The sequence below is a fragment of the Dendrobates tinctorius genome, unplaced genomic scaffold, assembly GCF_039654945.1.
Source record: "Dendrobates tinctorius isolate UK_male_01 unplaced genomic scaffold, ASM3965494v1 ptg000104l, whole genome shotgun sequence".
Classification (NCBI taxonomy): domain Eukaryota; kingdom Metazoa; phylum Chordata; class Amphibia; order Anura; family Dendrobatidae; genus Dendrobates; species Dendrobates tinctorius.
In genome coordinates this window covers 13011073-13028715 of record NW_027361772.1, presented here as the reverse complement: position 1 = coordinate 13028715, position 17643 = coordinate 13011073, and the positions used below count along the sequence as shown (strand labels likewise).

The window sequence follows — 17643 nt, the reverse complement described above, 5'->3', positions numbered from 1 at the left end:
GATTTGAACTTTTAGGTTTTTTTAATTTTTTTTATTTTTAAACTTTTTTTTTACTTTTGGCATGCTTCAATAGCCTCCATGGGAGGCTAGAAGCATGCTCAACCTGATCGGCTCTGCTACATATGGGCGATGAGCCCATATGTAGCTGATTTACTGCTGTGCTTTCAGCGCCGACCACCGGGTGGCGCTGAAAGCCATATCCCTGGAACAACCAAAGAGGTCTCATTGAGACCTCTGGTTGCCCAGGCAACATGACGCCAACCCCCGATCACGTGACGGGGTCGGCGATGAGGTTATTTCCGGCCGACGGCCGGAAATGCTATTTAAATGCCCGCTGTCAGCTTTGACAGCGGAATTTAACTAGTTAATAGGCGCGGGCGGACGGCGATTCCGCTCGCGCCTATTGCGGGCACATGTCAGCTGTTCATAACAGCTGACATGTCCCGGCTTTGATGAGGGCTCAGCGCCGGAGTCCTCATCAAAGCAGGGGAGATGTCTGGCATTAAGAGGCTTTGGACAGTAAATGAGCTAGCGCTAATTAATATTCATATTACCAGGCCAATCACCGCTTAGAGGCGGGGCTTGTTGACATGACTATTTCACTAATCAACGCTCTTAAATGAATGGGCGTGGTCTGCCGCGAGTAAACGTGCCAATCACAGGAAAGAGTTTTGTAGACCGGCCCCATCGTCATGACGTCACCGCCGTCCAATATTCCCCCCCCCCTTGGCGGAGCTTTGAAGGTGACGTGCAGGTGGGCGGGGCAGATGGCTTGGTCATATGACCGGACAGGGAAGGTCAGCTGATCAGAGCCAGGCGGAGGGGAGAACTGATGGGACGGAGGCTGAGCGGGCTCCCGCGGACACAGCAGATGAGACACGATGGGCTCCATGCGCCGGAGCCGCAGCCTGAGCGACAACCCTAAGTCCGGCCCAGCCACAGCAGGTACCGGGCTCTGTTGTTAACCCCTTACGGGTGCAGCTATGGGTTTTCTTCCCCATCTGGTTCTCTAGTTTGGCTCCAAGTTGTGCTGGGAGACAGGCGGACTCCCCCTAAGCCTCACCACTTGCTGTGGCTTTCTGGTCTGGGGGGTCTGGGATTGATTTATTGGGGGCTGCTCTCCTGTTGGAGAGGGTTACGATCAACCACATCCTAGTGCCTCCCTTTTTTTCTTTTTTGGGAGGGGGGGGCATTGGCTCTTTAAAAAAACACAAATCCCTGGAGTCAGGGTCTCTGCCCCTACATCATGCTGCTTTTGGATTAAACTCTGCCCGCTCCAGGACCGCAGTGACACTTCATCCTTCCTTGGGCTGCACTCACACGTTGCTGCAGCCATGTTCCCCTCTCATCCTGATCTGTGTGGCGTTCAGGGTGTACCGGCCGTGACCGTCCTGTGACCCCAGGGTGACCTTTGCCCCCTCTCATTCTTGGACGTACTCACCTTGGTAACACAGTAGTTTTGCCTTTGGTTTGCACAGGGACCTCCAGTACACAGGGTGTGACGGGGCTGTATGGGACCACCGGCGAGGGCATACCTGCAGGAGCTGTGAGCACCCACCAGAGAACCAGAACATTGAGGCTGATGGTAGGAGAGACTGAGCACTCTGCAGACCCCCATAGTAGTGGGTGAGCCCCTACCTTTATAGGGGGTCCGGCTATAGATGCAGGGCGCACATCCAATGTCTGGAGATGCCATAACTGTCTGTGACGGGTTATGTCCTTCATGGCTGACACGGGAAAGATTCGCCCAGCTCCAACCACGGGAGGTGGGGGAAGCTGACCAAGGCGCGGGTGTCGTGACTCTCATTAGTTTCTGTAGGCGTTACAGAAGCGGTTCTCAGCTGTTCCCGCATCGCCTCCTCTAGCGGTCGGTGCCTGGATGGATTGTTCCCATCTCGCCCATGTAAACTTTGAGATTGGACTATCCCCTTAAAGTGGCCGTCCATGACTTGTATTATCGCCATCTGTCCTAAGGGAAGAATCTGTCGGCCGCATAATTCAGGCGATGAATGCGATGCTCGGACTGGCCGGTGGCTCTCCCGGCTGGAGCGTGATGGCATGTATTTCTGTGCTGCTGTCGTGCTCGGGTGGGTAGAGCTGCCGGCCAGTCCAAGCATTGCGATATGATCCTCGTCCAAGATATGGCCGTCTTACTCTTCCTTTAGGGTGGGGGTCATCAGTGTCAGGTTAGTGGTGGTCCGACGTTTGGCCGCTATAGTGTTTGAAGTGGCGCTTTTGCCAGTGGTACATTGAAGGGAGAGCTGGAAAGACATTGGTGGGTTCTGACCCCCTCCCACCCACACCAGTCTGGTAACGAAAACCTGTTCTAAGGATGGGGCCAAACATCAGACCCGGACCACCGCTAAGTACGATCTAAATGTTACACATTAATATCCTTCTTGTTGCTTTAGAAGGGAACGATGCAAATCTTATTCGTGGGAATATCCAGGATTACGGGTGCAGAACCCTGTGATGGTGGTGTTTGATGAAGAGCGTGAGGATTATATTAAGTCTCTTGTTGGACTCACGAGGGCAGGGGCACGGGACCGGCCTCATGGCTCCGCCGCCAGGATATTTTGCCTCTGGCCTAATTCAGCAGATGGGAATGACGCCAGACGCTTTCTGCTGGCAATCATAGAACATGATTAGATTGTGTGTAACCGTATATGCGGCGTGGAATGTGGAAAGGGCTGTAATGCGAGTGTCTTCTGTGGGATTTTAAGGTTTTTTTTTTTTGCCTGGGTAAAAAGCCATGCTGGGTGCGCACACCCTCTTATAGACAGTGCTATAGGGGTATGTGTGCTTTGTAGCAGCTATGTTGATTATAAGGACATGGCAGAGCAATATACAGAATATACAGTGCCCCTTTAAATCTAGACATCATGGAGTTACAGGGGCGCTACATACAGAAACTTAGAGCCGTGTCTAATATCCTGCCTAATTTAGGCCTTCAGCAGTACTATAAAATTGTAATGATCGCCTATCATCTACTGATGAAATGGCTCTGCTTCTCATGCCCTAGTCTGTACAGCAAAGCTGCAGATCATCAGTCTGTTGTGACCTAATGGCCAGAATGAATACTGCTCTAGTGGTACTTGTGTAAAATTAAAAAAAAAAAAAAAAAAAAAAAGCTTCTAATCTAAAATATCACATTTTAAGCTCAGTAGCCAGTGTTTCTGCCGATGTGCGTTCGGAGACTGACTTCAGCACTAATCGACCAGAGCTTTAAAGCTGTCAACGTGTCAAAAAAAAAGACAGAGAGGCATCCTTGAATTTACCCCTATTGTCAGACATTGACTTCAATTGTTTTTCATAAAGTGAAATTGTGACCTGGCTGATCACTCATTTGGCGTGACTGTAGGATCTAGAAAAGATATCAGAGGGGCGGTATTATTTTATGTGCACTATGTGGCAGAGGCTTATGGTGAAAAGTGATTACATGTATAGGGGGCGATGTGCAGCAAAGCTCGGCGGTGATGTTCTGCGCCGTCTCTCCTGTACTAATGGATTCTTACGCCGTCTTGTCAGTGACTGGTCTGTGCGGCACGTAGCTCAGGTGGATGGAGTTCTGGGTATTTGCAGTAGGAATAATGAATCGGTGATCTTGTAGCTCGTCTGTGCTGGAGGCAGGTACTTTCCTAATCTTGTCTGAATGACTGGGAAATGCCGAGACTTGTAGATCTGGACCAGTGGGCATCTTCTGTGCACATAGTAAAAGTCATGGGGAACGAGCAAACAAGCTTACTTGTCAGTTTTACTGACTAGTGAATGAAGTGTATCTCTTCTTTTTGAGTTCTTACTAGTGATAAGTGAACGTGCTTGGATAAGGTGTTATCTCAGCATGCTCCGGTGCTGAGTGACTTCGGCGTGCTTGACTATTATGTTCCAGTCCCTGCGGCTGCATGACTCGCGGCTGATCAACACATGCAGGAATAGTCTGTTAGACAATCCCTGCATGTGATGCTGAAAGACATGAAGCAGGGACCAAAACATATATTTTACTCTTCGCCACGACAGCACCCACTGGAGGTATCGGATCCGCCCATTTGGAACAGGAAACCCTACAGGAAAGATAAAAGGGGCGGTCCGCCTTTCCTCCTCAGTTTTGGTTTCCTGTTCCAAATGGAGCAGGATCCTGCAGGATCTTACCTGGGCCATGCATCCGCCTGTGCGGTCTCTTCGGGAACGGCAGGGGCTGCGGTCCGGAGGCAGCGTCGGGGGAGACTCCGTTTGACGGCTCCCCCCTCGTCTGGTGGCATGGTGGTAATGGCCGGGTCCGGGGAGGGCCGCCCGGTCTTACCAGGGAGCGCGCCGGTCTGGCATCCGGGAGATTTCCCCCCCCCCCCATTCCCATCGGTGGGGGTATAGCGTGGATGGTGAGGCCATGTGCGCGCGAGCCGCGTGTGTTTATAGCGGTGGCGCGGGAGCAGGCCGGCGCCCGACGCTCCCATACCCCGGAAGTAATGGGTGAACTTCCGGGGTAAGATGGCGATGACGCGGCGCATGCGCCCTGTGACAGGGCGACTTCCGGGGCAACGATACAGATAAAACAGCGCTGCAGCGCTGCAACATTGGAACATGTCGTCCCCCGCAGAGTCGCAAACCCCAGCAGGGGATTCAGCTGGGAGCAGCTCCACCAGGGACCGCAGCGCCAGGACGGAGACTGCCCGCAGGAGCGAGGCAGCAGAAACCCGATCCAAACCGTCTCAGCCATCTGAACCGGTATTAAGCTTCACTGGGTGAGTGTGCAAAGCAGATGCTCTACCTATTAAGCTAACCTCCTCACCTCCCGTTTCAGTCAAAGAAAAAAGGAAAAACAAAACATAAAGAATGTGCATTATGTTCAGAGCCTCTCCCTGACTCCTACCCCAAAAAACTCTGCAAACAATGCATGAAAGAGACCAGGCAGGGGCCGACGATATCTTCTCAGGATATCCGAGCCATAATTAGGGAGGAAATACAAGCCATCAACCGCGCCAGCACTCCCGCAGAGTCCAGGCATAGAAAACAGGTTATTGTCAGTTCAGAGTCAGAGGAAGAACAGGGGTTAAACTCAGGCTCCGCATCCACGTCCTCATCATCATCCTTGGAGGCGGAAGGACGCGCATGTTTTCCTCTGGACAGCGTAGATAACCTGGTAAAAGCGGTTAGGAATACTATGGGGTGTGAAGAGGAAAGGGGAGCCCAGACCGCGCAGGACATTATGTTTGCGGGATTGGCAGAAAAAAAGAGGAGATCATTTCCAGTAATACCGGCAATTAAAGATCTCATCAAAAGGGAATGGGAAAAACACGACCAGAGGGGTTTTCTCCCATCCGCTTCAAAACGGAAGTATCCGTTCACTGATGAAGATCTATTAAAATGGTCTAAAATACCAAAGGTGGACGCTGTCATATCCTCCACTTCCAAACAAACCTCGATCCCGGTCGAGGACGCAGGATTGTTAGCAGACCCATTGGACCGAAAGGCTGAATCCTCGCTCAAAAGGTCCTGGGAGTCCACCACCGGGGTATTCAAACCCGCAATAGCCAGCACATGTACTGCTAGGTCAATGCTGGTATGGCTAGATCAATTAGACCAGCAGATTGAGCAAAGAGTGTCAAGGGAGAAACTGCGTGCAGCCATCCCGTTGATAAGAGGGGCAGCTGCCTTTATGGCAGACGCTTCAGCGGACACCCTAAGACTTGCAGCAAGGTCGGCAGCCCTGGTGAATAACGCCAGACGCGCGCTTTGGATAAAAAGCTGGAAAGGGGATGCACAATCAAAATCCAAAATTAGTGCAACCCCATGCGAGGGTGAGTTCCTCTTCGGAAAAGCCTTAGACGAAATTCTCGCCAAGGCAAAAGAAAGGAAAAAGGCCTTCAGTGATTCTCCCATTCCATTTTATAGGAAAACCTTTAAAAGACGGCCATTCGGGAGAAGAAGACAATCGGACAGAACGAGATGGGCCACGAAAGACGAAAAGCAGAAGGGTACCATCTTCAGAGGGCCAACATATAGGAGAGAAAAAAATTAAAAGTTTAGACCCACCGGTTGGGGGCAGATTAAAAATTTTTTTTACCAAATGGGAACAAATTACGTTAAACCCATGGATTTTGAATATAATCAAGGAAGGAATAAAGATTGAATTCCTTCGAATCCCCTATGAGTTCTTTGTTATAACTCGCCTTAATTCCTCACTTCAGCAAAAGGCTCTCGAAGACGAGATTCGAGTCCTGCTAGCTAAAAAAGTTTTAGTTGACGTCCCTGAGGAACAACAGGGTAGAGGCTTTTACTCTCCCCTGTTTTTGGTGTCTAAACCAGACGGTACATTTAGAACCATTATTAATTTAAAGAAGCTAAATTCATTTATAAAAAATTATAATTTCAAAATGGAATCGATTAGATCCACTATAAAGCTTCTTTTCCCAAATTGCGTAATGGCAGGGATTGATTTAAAAGATGCTTATTATCATCTCCCTATACACAACAGATTCCAGAAATACCTAAGAGTCGCAGTGGAAGTCGAGGGCAGGATTCGTCATTTCCAATACGCGGCCATGCCCTTCGGGCTTTCCACGGCACCAAGAATATTTACCAAGGTGATGGCAGAAGTGATGGCCTACCTTCGCCAAAAGGACACACTAATTGTACCATATCTAGACGACTTCCTAGTAATTGGGAATTCAGTCAAACAATGTACTGAACGTGTGACTGACGCAGTCTCCTCTTTTCAGAGCCTTGGCTGGATCATCAATATCCAGAAGTCCAGACTCGATCCGCAATCTCTCCAGACATTTCTAGGATTTCAACTAGATTCCTTGACCCAGAGATGTCTACTACCCCAGGTAAAAATCATCCTCACAAAACAAAAAATACAAGCAGCTATAGATAAACCACGTGTATCCTTAAGAGGAGCAATGTCACTATTAGGATCACTAAATTCTTGCACCCCGGCAGTCCGGTGGGCCCAGTACCATGTCCGTACACTACAACACCAGATCCTCCAGGAGGATAAGCGACATAGTGGTCGTTTACAGAGCAAAATAACCCTGTCACAAGAAGTCTTGACTTCCCTAGAGTGGTGGTTAGATGATGACCATTTATGTTCAGGAGTCCCATGGGTTATAGTTCCATCCTGTATTGTAACCACCGATGCCAGTCCCCAGGGCTGGGGAGCCCACATGGAGAAGGGGTTTTGTCAGGGAAGGTGGAGTAAAGAGGAATGTGATTATTCATCTAATTTAAAAGAACTGACTGCAGTGTTCTATGCTCTATACAACTTCCTTCCGCAGCTCCAACAGAAGCATGTAAGGATCCTGTCGGACAATACCACCACAGTGGCATATATAAACAGACAAGGAGGAACTCGATCAGAGACTCTGATGTCTTCAGCGGCAAAAATTTTAAACTTAGCAGAAAACTATTTTTTGTCCCTCTCGGCCCTTCATATAAGAGGCGAGAGCAATCAAAAGGCAGACTTCCTAAGCCGTCACACTCTACGACAAGGAGAGTGGTGCCTCAATCGGAAGGTCTTCAGGGACATAGTAGCCGCATGGGGACAACCCGAGGTGGATCTTTTTGCCACAAGGGAGAACAGGCAGATAAAAACCTTTGCCTCCCTATCTCCGTCAGATCACCCAAACATACTGGACGCCTTTCTAGCTCCATGGAATTTCAACCTAGCGTATGCGTTCCCTCCATTGATCCTCCTACCTCAGGTAATTCGGAAGATCAGAGACGACAAAGCAAGAATAATCTTAATAGCACCGTTCTGGCCAAAAAGACCGTGGTTTTCGTGGCTGCAGATTATGTCGATAACAGATCCTTGGGTCCTTCCGACTGCCAATCTACTCTCCCAAGGCCCCTTTTTCCACCCTCAAGTGCTCAGCTTGCACTTGACGGCGTGGAATTTGAGAGGCAGTTATTGAGGACAAGAGGATTCTCGGAGTCCTTAATTGCTACACTACTACAAAGTAGAAAACAGTCCACGACCCAGATTTACATTAGAATATGGAAAAAATTTCTTCAATTCCATACAGTACCTCATACAACAGAAGTTCCGATAATCCCAATCTTGGAATTTCTGCAGAAGGGGAAAGACTTAGGCTTAGCAGTCAATACACTGAAAGTACAAATATCGGCATTAGGAGCACTATATGGCCATAATATAGCAGGCAACAAATGGATAACTCGTTTTATTACAGCATGTGAACGAATAGCTCCAATCCACATACCCTCCGTCCCTACATGGGATCTAAATCTGGTCTTAGACGCCCTAACGGTAGACCCCTTTGAGCCGATCGACACAATACCCTTCAAATACTTAGCACTTAAAATGGCCCTCTTGGTAGCACTGACCTCAGCTAGAAGAGTGGGTGATATTCAGGCCTTGTCAATAGATCCACCCTTTTTTCAAGAATACCAAGACAGATTGGTATTAAAACCAGACCCTGCCTACCTGCCAAAAGTGGCAACAAAATACCATAGATCTCAGGAGATACTCCTCCCAACCTTCTATAAAAATCCCTCTACTCCGGAAGAGCAGAGGTTCCATACTCTGGACGTCAAAAGAACTGTCCTAAAATGTATTGAGAGGTCCAACAGTTGGAGGCAGAGTAGGGCCCTATTTGTTTCATTTCAGGGCTGTAAGAAGGGGTATGGAGTCACGAAGAGCACCATTTCCCGGTGGATCAGAGAGGCCATTCGTTTAGCCTACTCCGCAAAAAACGAAGATCCTCCAGGGAACATCAGGGCGCATTCCACCAGGGCAATGGCAACCTCTTGGGCGGAAAAGGGAGATGTTCCGATTGAAACTATATGTAAGGCGGCAGTTTGGTCATCCCCTTCTACCTTCTATAACCACTACAGACTTGATCTTTCATCAACCTCTGACTTAAGCTTTGGCAGGACTGTCCTTAGCACGGTGGTCCCACCCAGGTGATGGTCTCTGGAATCTCTCCAGTGGGTGCTGTCGTGGCGAAGAGTAAAAAGCCGGATTACTTACCGGTAATGCTCTTTTAATGAGTCCACGACAGCACCCGTTCACTTCCCCCCCTAAAGATATCAATAGTTAAAGTATTACCAAATAATGGATAAGAAAGATGTTAAAATAAGAGAACATTGCCTAATCCTTGGCGGTCCTTCTAGTACTCTGAAACGTAAAACTGAGGAGGAAAGGCGGACCGCCCCTTTTATCTTTCCTGTAGGGTTTCCTGTTCCAAATGGGCGGATCCAATACCTCCAGTGGGTGCTGTCGTGGACTCATTAAAAGAGCATTACCGGTAAGTAATCCGGCTTTTCATGCACGCTGAAGTCACTCAGCACTGGAGCATGCTGAGATAATGCCTTATCCAAGCACGATCGCTCATCATTACTTATTAGTAATTCAGTAAAAAGGGGTAACTTCCTGTGTTGCCTCTCCGCAGCGGGCCTGCCATATCGTTGCCGAGGTGTAAGGAGATGCACGTTTCACTCTTTGCCATGCAAAGGGTTTAACTTGTCTCAACCTCCGCAGCCTTAACTAAAGTTAATCTCAAACCCACAGCTCTCATCAATTTACGCTGCAAATATATTTAGCCGTTTGTGCAAGAGATTTCTTAATACCTTTTGCGTTGTAAAATGCCACAGCTTTTCTCTCAGAAAATACTTACTTGAAGGTCTGTCTGATATGTGAGAACTTGTTGTAGGTGCGCGGCTGTTTTACGTCTTGTCATTTTGGGGGGGGGGGGGGGATGTAAACAGGGTCGGGTCCTGAGTGGTGAATTTCCCTTCTTAGTCCGGTATGTATATCTATGAATTGCAGCACTGGAGAGAAGATGGGGAACAAGATTTCTCCATTCTGTGAATCTGCAGAAATCAGACTGCACTCAGGTGTCATCCAAGTGCAGTCCAATGTTTTCTACGTATCCCTAGACTTGAGTGAAATGGCAGCATGCTGCTGCTTTTTTTTTTTTTTTTTTTTTTTTTTTGGGAAAATGATCCGACGTCGCATGTATGTGACGCCCTTTGGCAGCAATAACTGCATCTAGACGTTTCCTGTAATCGTTGATTAGTGCCACACATCGGCTTGGAGAAATTTTAGCCCATGCCTCCCAACAAAACAGCTTCAGCTCTGATATGTTGGTGCGTTTTCTCCCATGAATTGCGCGCTGCAGGTCCTTCCACAACGTTTCTGTAGAACACCTCGTGGTGTATTTGATAGCAGTGCCATGGAGTATAACTTAACTATCCGAGTACTTCTATATCACGCTCACCCTGTTTATCTGTATGTGTCTTAGGCTTTGTGCAGACGGTGCGTCCCTTGCGGCGTTTTTTCCTCACGGAAATGGGCCAGAAATGCTATGGAAGCCTTATGCAAGCTAACTCAATGAAAATCCTGAAGTGTCTAGTCTTTGCTGGTTTGATTTTATAGGGGGACCCTATGTTAAATTGTAGGTTTTTTTTTTTTTTCTTTTTTTTCCTCCGGAGCCCCCCTGTAAACTAACCAGTAAAGGCTAAGCTGACAGCTGTGAGCTGATATTAATAGCCTGGGAACCTTTATGGCTCCTAGAATATTAACATCTGCCCACAGCTGTCAGCTTTCCCTCTGCTGGTTATTTAAGTTACTCAACTTTTATTTATTTTTTAAATAGGCTGTAACCCATGTAGGTTCATTCTGTTAAGGTGCCTACATAGGCTGGTTACAGTGTGCGTGTGTTTACTTACTGCCTTAGTAGCGAGGGTATCGGGCTGACACCTTTTTATTACTAAACCTAGGGCTTTGTGTAAATGACAGCTACTGATGCCAAGCCCTTGTACCGTTCCCGCACAGTCTCTCTTGGTGATGGTGTAACCGTGTAACATCACATGACCCCTGCAGCCAATCGGCGGCCGCTTTGCTCTCCCCTTCGGACAAGTCACACCCAGGGAAAGCGCGAAAACGGCAGCACTCGCTTCCTCTGGATGTAAGTGACTTGTCCGAAGGTGGGAAGAGTGAAGGAGCTGCTGATTGGCTGCAGGGGTAATGTGATGTTACACAATCATCAGGAGAGACGGTGCTGGAACGGCACCTGGGGGAGGGAGTATGTGGCTACAGTTACAATACAGTATTTATAAGCAAAAACCAGGAGTGTAAAAATCAGAAAGTCTAATAGAAATCAGAATGCTGATGTGAAATTCAGTGGTGCTAACATGGCTGAAAAGCGGTTTTGCAAGGTAGATATGAAACATAGATTGCGAGGGGATCTGTCAGTAGTAGACAAACGCGTTTGTCTTGCTGTATGATCCTTGTTCTCTTGAGATGCAGATATCCTGAATAGTGATGAGTGAACGTCCTCAGATAAGGTGTTATCTCAGCATGCTCGGGTGCTAACCGAGTGACTTCGGCGTGCTCCCATAATATATTCCTGTCCCCGTGTCTGCATGTCTCGCTGCTATTCGATGGCCTCAACACCTGCCCGGATTGTCTAACAAAACAGACGAGTCATGCAGCCACCGGGGACTCAACCTTATTATTCGAGCACGCCGAAGACAGTCGGATAGCATTCACTCATCGCTAGTCCTGACATTTTCTCCTACAATATGTTGGTATAATTCAGAATTCATTATTCCAGCAATAATCGCAGTCGTCCTGGCCCAAACGATACTACCACAACCGAGCTTCCTAGATGGTATGACTAATTTATTTTAATGCAGGTTTTTTTGTTTTTTCTCCCAGAAGCAAAATACGTCTTAATCAATAGATATGGGGGGGAAATAAGTTCCACAATTAATCATTTTCCTCAATTTAAAAAAAAAAAACCTTTTTGTTTTTTGCCACTCCTAATGGCATCCTGACAAGTATGGCATGTGATTGACCGATCAGCTGACTGGATCGGGCCGGAGAGCCCGGGCCACTTACCAGGCACCGCTTTGTGTTTGGTAGTGGCTGTACCTGATATTACGCAGCCTGCACTTTAATGTCACCTAAAAAAGAAAAAAAAACCCCTTAAATTAATAGGTACGGTAACTCTACATTTCCAAGAGAGACGTCCAGCTCAACAACTTGGTGAAAGCCAAAAATGTATTCACCCACAAACTTCTTAGACCGAGGACAAAATCATCAGCACAGTAAAAGCCAAGTGGCGATATCGCTGCATTTCTGGAGACTAAGCACCCTTAATCATGATAACACAGAACTGTGCCTCGCTTTCGTCAAACCGTGATCCGGTGCGCACGCCAGTAAAATAGATGATTAGCATTATTGCCCTGAAGTGTCAGCACAAAAAGAACTGCACTCATGCACAAACATAAAAACATGTGAAATAACCATAGTGTTGAACACAACAGATTAATGCATGAAAAAGTGGCAGCATAGTTAAAATAAAAAGACTTCTTACAAAGCCTGAAACAGACAATATCACATACAATGCAGGAGAGATGCTAGGCATTTCACCCGCAGGGATACTTCTAATAGGGTGCTTGGGATGGCTATTGGCATGTAGTATAGTGTTACCCGCAGTACTTTTCCTAAATGTAGGAGTAATAACGAACTCTTCCGATATATCCCTCAGTTAGATCAAGAAAATCTATATTTGAGGTATTTTGATGAGCAGTAAACTTTAAATTGAAGGGATTGCAGTAGGACCTCAAGTCCTGTACGGTAGATACGTCGGAACCCCATACAATGACGTCATCGATGTATCTACCGTACCATAGAATATGATCTTTAAATGGATTATCAAGTGTTTACATACAACTCCTCTCACCAACTCATCACGAGAGAGGGGGAGTGTTTTGCCCCCATAGGCACGCTGTTAATTTGCCTATAAAAAATTTGATTGAAACAAATGGTTGTTAAGAAGGGAAAAAAAAACAAAAAAAAAAACTTCAAGAATGAAGTTTTGTGGAAAATCACTATTTTTTGCAAGTTAAATTTAAATGCAAAAAGGGTCACTTTATGGGGAATGGATGTGTATAGAGAGACTACGTCTGAGGTAATCCATGAGGAATTAGAATGCAAAATAAAACCCTCCATAGCACTTAGTACAGATGTGTTATCTTTGAGAGATCCCGGTGCTCTCTGGACGAGAGGCTGGACAAGCAGATCAAGCCACTTGCTCAGTCTCTCACCAAGAGAGCCAATGCCCGAGACTGGGTCTCATCGGGGGGTTCAAACACTTGTGCGTCTTGGGTAAAGCATACAAGATGGGGGGTTACTGGGTTAGAAACCTGTAAATATTCTTTTACTGAAAAAACCCAGATGAAAACACTCATCTATGATCTTAAAGATATGGTCCTTCCTAGTCCCTACAGGGTTACCAGACAGGTGCTCATAGATAGTGGTGCCATGTAACATATTTTCATCCCAACTAATATAATCCTGTTTATTCATTATTACGACAGAACCACCTTTATCAGAATCTTTGATTATCAAAGTGTCATTTGTTTTTAACTGTTCCAGAGCAATCTTCAAATGGGTGTCAGATTATTATTGTTAGAGCGTCTGGTAAGTTCCCAGAGAAGGCTCTCCACTCTGCTTCAATTACGTTTTGGTATTTGTCCATGACCGGCCTTCTAGATTGCACAGGATAGTAGTTTGGATTGGGAACACAGGTGAGGATTAGCTGAAACCATGTTATCGGCACAATCCACATCACCCTCCTGTAAATCATGCCGGCACATACGTGACAGTTGTTCCGCAAGATTAAGGGTTTTAAAGATCTTGGCTTGGACTTTAGCACTTTTTCTCTACTTCTGCTATTTGTTCATTGAAATGCAGTTTCAGAGTTATATTTCTAATGAATCTATTAACATCACAAATGGTGGTAGAAAGATTGAAATTACAACTTGGAACAAAGCGGCGTCCATAGGATTAGCGTTCCTGTTGATCTGGTGTGAGTTCAAAAGAAGACCGGTTAACAACATCAAAGTGACCTAGTGAAGGTTCTTGAGATGATGCCTTGGTGTGCCTCTGTTTGGATTGATGTTTCCTTCCTTTTCTTCAAATACTTTTTTCTTCTGTTTAAAGGAGGGTGTTTGTATTTCTTGAAATAAGGTGTTTTTTTTTTTTTTTTTTTTTTTTTTGACACTTGCGTCGGTTCTGAGTCAGAGTCCCTTGGTGGCTCCAGCTGAAGTATCCAAATCCAAGGAACTAAGTCACCCGTCTTTGTGTTGGAACAGTATTGGGGCGGTGTTTGGGTCGTGTTGGGATAGATTTGGTAGATTTACTCACGTTAACCCACCAGCCCCACTCATACACCTGATCTGTAAAGTAATCATGAAGGTCGCGCTCCAACTTGCGTCTTTTTTTTCATGTCCATGAGTTTTGCTTCTGCTTTGCAAATTTTTTTTCATCGCTTTGAGCAAGAAAAATCCCAGGTTTCCAAACATCTTCTAGATTGTCATCGTAGTAATCTTGAGTCATTGAGAATCTACGCCATAGAAAAAAATCCATAAACCTATTAGAGGAGGTGACATTGAGGAATGGAGAAGCCTGGTGGATTTTTAAATTAAACACAGGATACCATCGGGTCTTGGCACAACATCATGTCCTTCCCTTTATTATCAGGTACATCTTCCCGCTGCCTTTTGTTCTATCACTCCCTGTTTGAGTATGTGAGAGCGTGTCTCGGTCAATATTGCTTGCGAATAATGCCTTTTTTTTAATTTATTTATTTTTTTTTTATTTTTCTTCTTTGAATTTCCACTTCATATATTCCATTATTTATAGCTATGTCTTTGTTTTTGCTTATTTTGCACCATAATTTCGCCGCTCACATCCCAAAGGGCCGATGTCAAAGGCCCATTGTTCTGTACTGTGACCCACTTCTTACTTGGCAGGTGGTGTGTGTGTGTGTGTGTGTTTTTCCGACTCCATAGTCCTCATCTGTAATGTGGGTCAGACTTTGTTTTATGAGAGAGGAGAAAAAAAAAATTTCATTCAGGAGATGGCAGTGGACTGAAGATGCTTTGTCCGAAAAAAAAAAAAAATGGGTGAAGTTGATAATATCTGAGAACTTCCTTAAAGTGATATTTATTCACGGCTGTACTGTACACGATGTGGCCAACATAACGTGGTGTTTTTTTTTTTTTTTGTCCTGATCTGTTTTGTAGCCGAGCGTCAGCGCCTCCTGTCTCCGTCGCCCTGCTATGGCTCCCGGTTGTGTGAAGGATCCAGCCCGGAGGAGGTGCAGCTTCGGCGGCGGCTGAAGTACTTCTTTATGAGCCCTTGTGACAAGTACAGAGCCAAGGGGAGGAAACCGTACAAATTGGCCCTGCAGCTAATCAAGATCATGTTGGTCACAGTACAGGTATGGCTCGCATTCATTCAGGACTGTGCGGTCAGGGTCTGAGTTAAACCCTGTTCACACCTTCCGGATTTAGCTTCCAAAAAAAACTGGAGTGGGTGATAAATACAGAATAAATACTTTAACTCTCGTTGTTCCACTCCTGGTTTTGGCTTACAAATACTGAATGTATTGGTTGCAAGTGATAGAAATGTTCAGACTCCAGCTTAAAAAAAAGTTATTGTTTTACTTTATTAACTTTCATAGGACATTATATTTTATATTAACCTTTAAAAAAAAAAAAAAAAAAAAACCCCACTGGCCATCGATGGCATTGCTGTAATCTAGCTGCAGAGCAGAATTGTCTTGTGAGGCGAGCTGGCGGCCGTCCTCCTCATCCCTGTCCTTTCTCTCGCAGCTCATCCTGTTTGGTCTCAGTAATCAGATGGTTGTGCAGTTTAAGGAGGAGAACACGGTGGCGTTTAAGCATCTCTTCCTGAAGGATTACACGGACGATTCGGATAAGACCTACGCCGTCTACACCCAGAGCGACGTCTACGAGCACCTGTTTTATGCAGTGGAGCAGGTGAGGGACATTACTGTAACCCATACGCTCGTCATACACTTGTGTAGCTAGCAGTATGTGTATTCTACCTGGCCTTGCGTGTCTCCTGACATTTAGGGTAGTCGGTCCATCCTCCTGTGTCTCACCTTTTCTTCAATAGTCACATGTCCTCTCTTAAAAAAGAAAAAAAAAAAGTGGGTTGTCCACTACTAAAACAACCCCTCCTTGTAAGACAATAGCCCTTAGGCCGGGGTCAGACTTGTGAGAAACTCGGACAAGTCTCACATTTCAATACCCGGCACTCGTATCGGAGCGTTCAGCTGCATAGAAATGCCAGGTATTGACGTGCAAGTCTGACCCCAGCCTTATACTCCCTTCCAATGTTGGCACTAGCTTTTACAAGTCTTGCTTGACATGACAATTCCCTGGGGATCTCTTTACATTGTCTCGCATGCCCTACGGCCAGTTAGCTCAGGCTTAACTCTGAGTCTCCTCTCCTTAGACAAATCAAGACATCTGGAGAAAGCAAGAGCTGCGGCTGCACGCTCACTTCCTCTGGATGTCTGATTTGTGCAAAGGAGAAGAAAGTGAAGTCAGTGCGAATTGGCAGCAGGAGTTGTATGACATAATGTCGTGCAATACCCGGGAGATACAGTGCCAACACAGTCCAGAGAGTGTGTGAAAAATTTAAGTGCTCCCCTGAATCCGCAGCTTGAAGAACCATCTTTTAGCCGCAATAACTTGACGTAATCAGTTTCTATAGGTGTATGTGCACACGTTGCGTATTCGTGCGCAGAATTCTCTGCGCGTTATCTACTTTTGGCAGAATCCGCAGGTCAAAATCCACGCGTTTTTTGTGGGGATTTCGCCTGCTTTTTTTACACCTGCAGATTCCTATAAAGGAATGGGTGTAAAAACGCTGTGGATTCCTCGCAAGGAATTGACATGCTGTGGAAAATAAACTGCTGCGTTTCAGCGCAGATGTTTCCGCAGCATGTGCACAGCGGTTTTTATTTCCCATAGATTTGCACTAGGTAATCTGCAGCGGATCTGCAACGTGTGCACATACCCTAAGACTTTATCAGTCTGGAAGAGTTTTACCGACTCTCTACAGTATTGTGTAAGTTCCAAGAGGTTTGTGGGGATTCGTTTCTGCATGGCTCTTAACCTTCCACCACGATATTTCAATTGGGTTGTGGTCTAGACATTGACTCGGCCATTGCAGCACCTTGATTCTTTCCTTTTTCAGCCATTCTGTTTTGCTGCTGTGCTTGGACATAGAAAGCCAGAGAGCCACAGGAGTTTTCAATAAAAATACAAAGAATCTTTATTGCTAAATACAAATAGTTAAAAGGCATTACAAATATAGACAATGCATTTTAATGAACACCAAAAACCAGGACGTATGACGCCAAGCTATCAAAAATTAAGTATCTGTAATGGCCAAGACTACTTTCCCCAAATGGTAACCCCCCCCCCCCCCATACAGACATAATTGTATCCAATAGAGAGTCCCATGGTAATTTGGGACCTGGCTAACCATATAGCCTCCATGTTATCCCACATGTCATGCAACCAGTGCCATGGGACTAATCCAAGAACAAAGGGAAGGAGCAGGAGAAAGAAGCTAGTAAATACTCACGCGCAAGGCTCAGCAGCAACGTCCCGAGACACCCTGATGCGCGTTTCGCTGCTCTCCGTTAGCTTTATCGAGGGGAAGTGTGCTTGGACATAACAGGAAAATGATCCCCAGTTTTGGCAAAGCTTTTCATTGATGGACTCGCATTAGACTCTAGAATACTTTTGGTGTACAGAGGATCTAATGGTTGACTGCAAATTACTCAGGTCCTG

At 46.1% G+C, this 17643-nt stretch overlaps 1 protein-coding gene across 1 annotated transcript in view; it reads left to right on the top strand.

The window, feature by feature from the left end:
* The first annotated feature begins 768 nt into the window (after positions 1-768).
* Positions 769-17643, top strand: part of MCOLN1 (mucolipin TRP cation channel 1) — a 30777-nt gene continuing 13902 nt past the window's right edge. Inside the window, exons 1-3 of the mRNA XM_073588765.1 lie at positions 769-945; positions 15055-15251; positions 15646-15813. Coding sequence (XP_073444866.1) covers positions 882-945; positions 15055-15251; positions 15646-15813 — 429 coding nt within the window. The 5' untranslated portion in view covers positions 769-881. The remainder of the gene's footprint in view (positions 946-15054; positions 15252-15645; positions 15814-17643) is intronic.